Below are 9,552 nucleotides of genomic sequence, written 5' to 3' on the forward strand. Positions count from 1 at the left end.
AGAAAAATGCAATAATGCTATTGTTTCTCTTATCAATAATTTTGCAAATTCAATTGTCAAATGGTATTGAATATCTTTGGCCAACACTGAATAGATTGTTCAACATTTTCATATGTATAGAACATCATATTTAATAATAAAAAAAAGGTCATTTTGAAATCCACCACAATTCTAAACCGATTATGTTACTAAATATGAATTGATATTGTATATTAGTTATATAATCATACAAATTATTAAGTTTCTAATTATATGTCTTTTTCTAAGATCTAATTTTTTATAATTTCAAATGTACGAGCTATAATTATTGAACTACATGTAGATGTCGAATTCGGCTCCAAATTATTTATCTCAATTTTGCAAGGTCAACGTTAGCGCAAATATTCTTTATTTCTATTTTTTTGGTGTCGAATTCAGGTAAAAAAAAAAGTAACTATTTTACCCATAAAGTAAGTTTCCTGGGAAGCTCTAATTTGATTCCAAATCAACTAATTTAGTCAACTATGCTCCAAGCATTTGCCACTTGGGCAGTTTTAATCTCTCTCGTTTACTGGCCGGACGCCCATCATACGGAAAGAGACCCAAACAACAACAAATTATAGTTTTTATTTATTTAAATGATAGTTGATCATGTATTGTTAACATATCAAATTGTAGTATCAAAAAATTTGATAATCAATAAATGGTATGGAACTTCTGAATTATTGATCAAACCTCAATAAGGAAATTGTCAAACAATAAGTAAGGGATAACAAATTATTGATTGAACAAAAAAAGTCGAGTTTGAAAAACATTTTTTGTATGAACACTCACAATAGTTTAAATAAATATTAAACATTTATGTAATATAATACAATAAAAATTTGATACGATACATCAAATCCGAATCCGCAATCATCACAGAAAAATTATTGAACGAAGCATTCAATCAGAACCCAAAAAATCACTCGCAATTCCGGTAGACAGCAGCAACATTTTCTTTATCATCTTCCACATATCTCTTCTCGTTTGTTGAATGTTGAACTGAAGATTTCAACTACTCACCCGGTATAATAGAATTTTCAACGGAACCGATTGTTGGAAACTTAGAGTCAATACAATCATTTACCCAGGTTGAACATGAAGAAGGAATATATATGTGATGAATATGCAATTTAACACACTACAAAAATTTTGCATTTTTGTGACAAAATATTCCATTGCAAAACCAATTTTTCTATCGCAAAACTAGTTTGTGACAAAATTAGTGATGGATACAAATATCCGTCACTATTTTTTAGTCGCTTCCGTTTTGTGACTACCAATGTCTTAACAATGAATAAATGTTACACATGGACCAAAGATTTTTGTAGTTGCCTTTGAAATGTTGATGCTGGTCCACGGACAGCAAAACAAGGGGGAAGAAAAGAAAAAAAAAACAAAAATGTTAGGACTTGAATCATGAGACGGGCTACTATTAATGAGCTTCGAGATAAAATTAGGATCAACTGCATTACCTTACAAGTGGATTATTAATTTTCACATTGCTTTTGGAAATATCATCCTCGTGTAAAGTTGGGTGACTAGATTTCTGTTTTGGAACGGTAATTCTTGTCATTTCACCACATAAACCAAAATGTTGTTTCAGAGATCTCTTGATCTGCAATTTATGGTTCTTAAACTCATAATAGTAAAACAAAGAATTTTGGGACTAACATATTGAAGTGCAGAATGTTAGAATGGAAAAACATACCTGATCAATACCATAATGTTTATCAAATCCACGAATGTATATTTTTTGTACCTTTTGGGATGAGTTTGTCTTTGACACTAAAATGATTTTTACCCATGTCGTGATATTTATCAAAATGCATATTGCATTAGAAATATGAATTAAAGTAGTTTTACCTTTCGTAAGAGTTGAGTGGAGCCTTTTTCCCTTACAAAGTCCATTTTAATGGGATGACGTAGCAGCTCCTTACCATTCAATTCTCTGTCAGCCTACATATAAACAAGAAATTATTAAAATAAAATAGTTGTACCAATTGCATGTGTTCCCAAAAGAAATAAGTATATTGTGCTCCATGATTTGCAATAAATATGCCAAGACAACCCAAATAATACAAGGAAATTGGACAATGATCCATCTTCAACATATCAAACTTTCAGAAATAGTACAAGTTTAAATATTAAGTCCCTACATATACATATATATATACATACCAATGTAATTCCTCAACGAAAACAATAATATTAAAATACCTGGGGTCTTGTTCCATCTCTTAAGCAAAGCTTCTCTAGAGTCTTGCTTACAAGAATTACACGAATAATGGTTTCGGTTGTCTTTCCGTAGTCCTTAGAGATTGTGTCTGTCCTGATAGATTGTTTGGCCAAACCATCAATGCTTTGCCTAATTTTTCTAGTCCTTGGCGTCTGACTCGAAAAATGCAAGCCAAAGATCTTTACCGGCTTAAATTTGGAATCTAGCTTGATCTTTTGCAAAGGGCTCAAGCCATTCATAGGGTCCAAATCACTGTTGAAGACAGCCACAATGTCTATAGTTGAAAGTTCTATGCCTGTAAACACAACATCGAATTTTCATCAATGGTATGTTAATTAACAAGAATAAGCAAATGGTTATTATCTTCAATATAAACATGAATATTATGTTTGTTTGTATTCAAAAATTCATATATAACAATTATCTTTGATTCAAAAGAGAGCATAAAATTCATACAGAACATTAGATTTGGGCATTATTTTCGATTCAAAACAAGCAGGCATATCTGCACCAAACAATTATTCTACCTCAAAACCATCAAAATCGAAACACACACAATTATTGTTCATTTATAGCTCCAAAATTCAACATCAATTTCTTTCATGAGGTAATGTATCGTGATGAGCTCACTTTTCGAATACAATATTTTGACCCAATTTCTTACCAAGGGTTTCACAAATTCGTATTGGGATAATGCAAAGTTCGATCTCGAATTTTGGTAGAAAATTTGAGACAAGGTGAACATCGGGAATAAATATGTGTATGGAGACTATAATTTATTGCAGAGATAAAATTATTGTATATATTTTTCTTAATTTGATATATACGAAAATGAGAACATCTCATCTATTTATATATCATAAGTAACCTTTCATTTAAATTCAACAAATACAATAGTTCAATTTAAATTTAAATTTCAAAATTAAAGGATGTATTGTTTCAATTCAAATATTAATTTGAATTCAGAATAAATTGGTGTGTTTACTCAATTCAAAAAAAAAAAAAAAGTTTGAATTCATAAGATAAATATTATTAGACATATCAATTCATAAATAAGCATAAATTTTGATATTAAAATTCTAGAAAAATTCCATAATAGCCCGTACCACTTTGTCATGCCCATGACTAAGTTAGCTATTACATTATATCCTACAAGTTTAATTATAGAACGTCTAGAGTTGTACACGGCAGACTTAATCGTGCCCATGACTAAAGCCGTATCAACAATTTGTCCCAGAACTTGTGTTGTTTGTCAAAATCATGTCGAAACTAGCTTATTCGAGTGCACACTCCACACATTTCATCCCAAAATTCACTTAAACCCCAATATTCATTGGTCTCGAATAAATCCAATTACACTAAAATTACTAACAAAGCCAATGAATAGATTATCAATGTATTTGAAGCATTCAATCATACTTCCCTTCCATGGTGCTGTTTTTTTTTTCACAAACCACCTATAAAATCTCAATGCAATCAAACACAACGGTGTCTCCCAAATCCATATAGGAATTGTTGGTATGCTCTATGTTGATGTTTTATTGTTTCCAATCAGCCCCACCGTGGGCTGCACCAAATTTTTGATCAATCAAAGATGGTTGATAAATTGCACTGCAGGCAAGCCAAAAATATGTTTCCGGCTGCCTCCCCCAACAAAAAAAAAATGTTTGCATTCTTTATGAGATTTAAATTTTATTCTTTTAAATTGATATCACTACCAAAAAAACTGTTTTCTATTACGGCTGGAAAATCGTAACAAAAAGCCATATTTCGTGCAATTTGCGTATTTGCTACGCCTTTGTTACGACTTTTTTCCGTAATGTGTACTCGCGTAACGAATGTTTTTTGCCACGCCACTTTTCGTAACTATTACGATCGGTCAACGCTCCCTGAAGTATGGTATTTGTTACGATGTTTGTTACGAATTTTCTCTCGTAACGAAAGGTAGATCCTTCCGCGCGTGTGGCAGGACTTTTAGTTACGGTATTTGTTACGGAAGTTCCTCGCGTTACAAGTGTTTTCCATTGACCGGTTGTCAGAACTTGGTTTTTGTTACGACTATTTGTAACGGCATTGAACCCCGTAAAAAAAATATTACCTACTTATAGTCACGAAACCGTCTGTAACAACAAATATCCAAAGACCACTTTTTGTAACGATTTTCTGGCCTTTTGTTACGGAAAAATAGCGTATTGTGAAAAACAGGGGGTACGCTGCAATTGAAATTGTTCGTAACAAATGGACCTGCTGTGATGCGTATGATACGAAAATAAATTACGAATACAAAGATTGCTATAAACATCATCATCATTACGCCCCGCGCAAACATTAATTCATATTAAAATCTGAATTCCATACCTACCAACAAAGTAAAGCAACCCATAGAACAAGCCTACTAGTATCTACACATCAACAACCTGTTCCGCAAAACGTGCTTAACAGTTCAAACAGAAGTAAACAACGCAATAAGCAAATACGGTTATCCATCAATCCCATTAGGCACATTTTTCACCAAACGAATTCAACCCACAAAGGTCTACGCATCAATTCCAGACATAGTTCAACAAAAACTCAACACAATCCATCCAAAGACAGGTTCGACATTCAATCCATATGACAAACGGGGCAATTAACATGGGTGTATCGGTACCAACATTTCAAGCCCGGCGCATGAGCTGCAATTGCCAACACAGAGATTACTTTAAGTCATACTTCTTATAAATTTCGGAAGGCAATACAAGAAAGGTATTAAAGTAGATCCTTACGTCGTTGTAGCTCCACTCAATAGGATCTTCGCCGACGACATCGCGAAGGGTAGTCGCCCCAGAAATGGTCGGCAAAATAAGGGGTGTGTCCGGGACTGACGCGGATGTCACGAAGACCTTGACCAAGGAAAGTGTGTCACCTACAGCATTCACAAGAGCGATTTTTGATTACATTCAAGCATATATATCAACAGACGTTCGAACTGTATATATAACATGTCATAACACAGACATTATAAGTGTAATACTTTGGAACTAGAACAAGAGGAGTACGTACATTCAGACATGTCGTACAGTACATGGTATTACATTCATGAGTTAGGTAGCGAAGCACATTATACCCTAATTTCCTATGTAATTGCAGCTTGATCTTTAAACCAAACATCCTTCAATAAACATGGGTCGTCATAATAGCAGTTATTTTACCACCCCTACATTAACAGTCTACATCGCTTTGGAAATCCACGGATCGTATCATTGTATACTTCTACACTTAGTGAATCCATGCTAATACGCAATATGAGGCCTGAACAGTCACGAAAACCTACGATATCTCGCTGAGGCATATTAAAAGTTTAATTAAACATCCTCAAAGATACCGGACCAACCTGGCCCAGGGGGGCAGAGCAGAAGTCCCTCTGCAACAACTTTTTTCTCACCCGTGCGGGATAATAGAAGCACATGTGTGCCGACCTACAACAGACAGGGCATATGAGTTGGATAAGGTAGTACGCAGTCAAGAGTAGCCTAAATTAGACACTGCACTGATTTCTAAGAAACTCCAGGGCGTCACGGAATCATACCGTCATGCTTGGCTCGGACACAGGCCTGGGAATCTCAGGGACTGAATCAATACGAGATGTGCCCTATCATATAACATGCCGAGGATGGTAAATTCCTTCGCCATCCAAATCTCATGGGATACTCATACCAAACAGGTCAGGGATTATGAATACTTATTGCCTAGCCAGTAACCGCTCCGGAGTTTCTGTGCATGAATGCATACACATCAGCCTTGATGGTTTTGAACTCATCCATCATTGCCTTCAGCTCCTCCATTCCATTCTGTAGTTGTTCCCACCCATGCTGGAATGCTACACTGTCTGTTAAACCAGATGACTCGCTGCGGGGATGAGCTGAAGTTGCCGCACTGTCGACCTTTGACCGCTTCTTAATCTTTCCCCCAAGGGCCCGTCGGTACAGAGTCTCCCGAACAGAGGGAGTCCGCCCTTCAGGGGGAACCTTGTTTAGCTCATTCTGTAAATAAGTCTACAGGAAAGATTTAAGTGAGGCCGAACTTGCTCTTGTTGTTAGAGATGTAAATACTGACTGAATTGTAACTAAGTTGGGAACAAATTTATTCTACCAATATCTCCTCGGTTTCTTGGTCATCCTTTCCCTTGCCTTGTGTGCGACTGGAAATCCAAATCTCCAGATTGTCGGGGTCCTTCCCCTTTGCCTTGATCTGCAGCAATACAAGGCCTTCTGTCATCGAAAACATAATGAAATACAGGAGAGGAAAATAGGGGGATGGAGCATGACATGACTAATTACTTAATTGTAATAAAAGGTACCTCCTCTGCCAGAGTCGTGAATGACTTCCGCCCAGTACGATGTGGAAAGCTTCTTTTCGCTACGTTCGACGCATTTTTCTTGGATTGAAGCTACGTCAATCAAAGTTATTTAGTTCTCAGTCCATGCCCGTGCAGATTTAACGTATATTAATTTGGCATGTCCCTATGCGTACCTTCACCTTCTCGTCGCGCCAATACTCAACCAACTTCGGCCACTGATCGGGCACAATCCTGCTTGAGGGAACCTTCTTCAGTGCTTCTTCATCGTCCTCGATTGGATTGAAGTAAGTTGATTTGATGCTGTATTTCCAGTGCCTCCAAACTTCCCTTAGGTCAGCCAAGACCACTTTCTCCGCTGAGTCTGGTAATCCGCTGTTACTCTGGAATGCCGTTTCACACGGTTTCCACCAGGTCCGGAGAAGATGGTAGGGCCATATATAAGAATCTATATGAAATAAAAGAACTTTCAATTTAATGAAGTTTGCATCACCTGAACCTCCATCCATGCACCCTGTCTCTTCGTCTCCGGTATCTCAGCGAACGTGGGGTAATGTAGAGGAAGTCGAGCTCCGTTGCGTGCAATGACCCCAATGGCTGTCTTGTACTCGTTTACGTCGGGTCCGACGATGCTTTTACCATCCGGCGATGTGAATACAAGCATCCTGTGATCTTTTCCCCATCCACGCGGCATTCGTGCCGCCCCTCTCCCCTGCTTTTTCTTTGACGAACCAGTTGACACAAACAGGAGATTACATGTTCTAATAAGGATATTACATGCAAAATATGAAGTCACTAAATGTAATCGGTAATCTTTGAAGGCTAATTTCCAAACCGTCGTGCGATGTCATCTCGTCCAATGGTGCCATATTGCCCGCCTTTGTTCCTGTCATCAGAGTGGGGTCGGAGCCTGGCCCTTCATCCAAGAGTGGCATATCACTCTCTGCAGTCTCCATGTCCTGCGTCGGCGGAAGTGTCTCGTCATCTGCTTGTGTGGGGGGGATTGTATCATCGTTATCCTGTGTCAGTGCCGTCGGATCAAAAAGTGATGGAACATCCCTATCATCATGTTCCTGTTGGGGTTAACAGTGTCAGCCTATTGTAGTGTTATACTGAGAGTTCAAATAAGGACATGCTTTCGGCAAAGGAACCACATTACCTCCAAAGGGCCCTCTGAATCCTGAAGCACTGCCCTTCGAGTGGAAGATGTTGGCTTCATGCTTTGACCACGAGCATCGCGCTCTTTCTCCCACTCTGATGTGATGGACCGGAGTCGTTGGAGCAGTGGCGAGACCCGAGATCCCTTCCGTTTTGTCACTTTCTTTGTGGGATTGCGGATGGGCGATGGATTCCTGCTTGCGGGATGAGTTGCCTCTAGGGGGCTGTTACGTGCGGATGCCCGGGTAAAACGTCTTGCGGGAGAGACTGCCGGATCCTGTGACCCTCCAACGGCAGCACGTTGAGATTTGCCCATAACCTGCAAGACACCAGTGTTAGAACCTTTTAAAATCACAACATTAAGGCCCATGGTTTAAAATCAGCCATTATCTCCACTTTAGAACCTTTTATGGATGCCATTTAATGAGAATTAAATGATGTCTACGCTCCGCCAAAAATTCTGAGCGTCATCTCTAGATACTAGAGCAGCAAGAATTATCCATACCCTACTTGGGCCAAGAAAAATTTCCTACTATTCTAAATTTTTCCTTGCCCTTTTGTACGAATATGAAAAAAATGCTCAAATCTGATGTCTAAAGAGTAAAGCAGGTTTGTGGGAATGCACATAACACTTAACTACACCACCACTCGAGAAAACATAGAACACTTAGAAGCTTTGCACTGTGGAAATGCATTAAAAAGAAATCCGACCTTCCGTTAAACTCAATGTTGCTTATCCTGAATTCACACTGCACACTTTTGTCTCCACAATTTAGTATCCTGTAAAAAAACACAAGTTAAATATGCACTCATTTTCAGTTAAAATAGCCCAAATGGTGTTGCTTCCGACAAATCGACGCATACAACCAAGTTACAAAAAAAATGGTATTAGTTCCGACAAAGGAAATTCATTAAGCATGCACTTTGAGTTAATTGTCAATGCACAAATGTGTTTTGAAATAATGAAATTGAATATGTTATTCAGTTGGTGCAGATCGATGAAGAGAGTTTCCCGTGCTGTAGGATAGAATTCATAGTGATGATGTTTTTCAATCATGCCGACAAGGAACCTGGGTCCTCTATATGTTGATTACACCTCTAGTAGAAACCCTTTAAAACAAATATGAAATAATTCTGAAATCTGATGGGAAAAAAATATTTTAGATTCGTAGGAATGCACTTAACACTTCATTGCACCACCCACCCAATAAACATACATCACAGAAAAGTTGCTACACAGTGGCATAGCATAAAAAATAAAGCAGACCTTTTGTTAAACTCAAAGCTAGGTATCCTGAATGAGCACAGCACGCCTGCGTTGACATACGTTCACTTCCTATAAAAAAACATAAGTTAAACATGCACTAATTTTCAATGAAAAATGCGCAAAGTACTACATTAATTAAACATGCACTAATTCACAATATGCATTCCCTCTTTTAGGATTGAATTAGAACCATATATACCACCTTTAGTATTATGTGATGATGGAGGAGCTGAAACTGTATAACACCCTAAGGAAAACCTACAGCAGATCAGACCCCCTCCCCTGCTTTCTTCTTTATTTTCAAAATGGGCTTTCAATTCTCTACTCAATTATACAACCTAAAAGAGTGAGTTAATCAATCAATCAATCAATCGTTGCAACCAAGCAAGCACAGGTGGAGATTATATGCCGCCGAGGAGTGTGCAAAGCATCTATCTTTTCATCTTTAGTCCTAATCGAACAAATCTATTTAAGGAGAGCAGAGCAGAGCACGCAACAAACATGGAATCTAGCAGTGTAGCCAGCTGAGAT

At 37.7% G+C, this 9,552-nt stretch overlaps 1 protein-coding gene and 1 long non-coding RNA gene across 2 annotated transcripts; both read right to left on the reverse strand.

The window, feature by feature from the left end:
* Nucleotides 1-4,792: 4,792 nt before the first annotated feature.
* LOC127259160 (uncharacterized) lies at nucleotides 4,793-5,685 on the reverse strand. Its single transcript, XR_007840446.1, has 3 exons — nucleotides 5,634-5,685; nucleotides 5,026-5,165; nucleotides 4,793-4,935 (listed from the first exon to the last, which is right to left on the reverse strand). It is a non-coding gene; the product is annotated as an uncharacterized LOC127259160 (long non-coding RNA).
* Nucleotides 5,686-5,988: 303 nt separating this feature from the next.
* LOC127258273 (uncharacterized) lies at nucleotides 5,989-7,325 on the reverse strand. Its single transcript, XM_051285070.1, has 5 exons — nucleotides 7,090-7,325; nucleotides 6,773-6,979; nucleotides 6,600-6,689; nucleotides 6,392-6,490; nucleotides 5,989-6,282 (listed from the first exon to the last, which is right to left on the reverse strand). The coding sequence occupies exons 1-5, from the start codon at nucleotides 7,288-7,290 to the stop codon at nucleotides 5,989-5,991; spliced, it is 891 nt and encodes a 296-aa protein (XP_051141027.1). The 5' UTR covers nucleotides 7,291-7,325.
* Nucleotides 7,326-9,552: the final 2,227 nt, after the last annotated feature.

Source organism: Andrographis paniculata, unplaced genomic scaffold, assembly GCF_009805555.1.
Source record: "Andrographis paniculata isolate CXL003 unplaced genomic scaffold, ASM980555v1 Contig14END, whole genome shotgun sequence".
NCBI lineage: Eukaryota > Viridiplantae > Streptophyta > Magnoliopsida > Lamiales > Acanthaceae > Andrographis > Andrographis paniculata.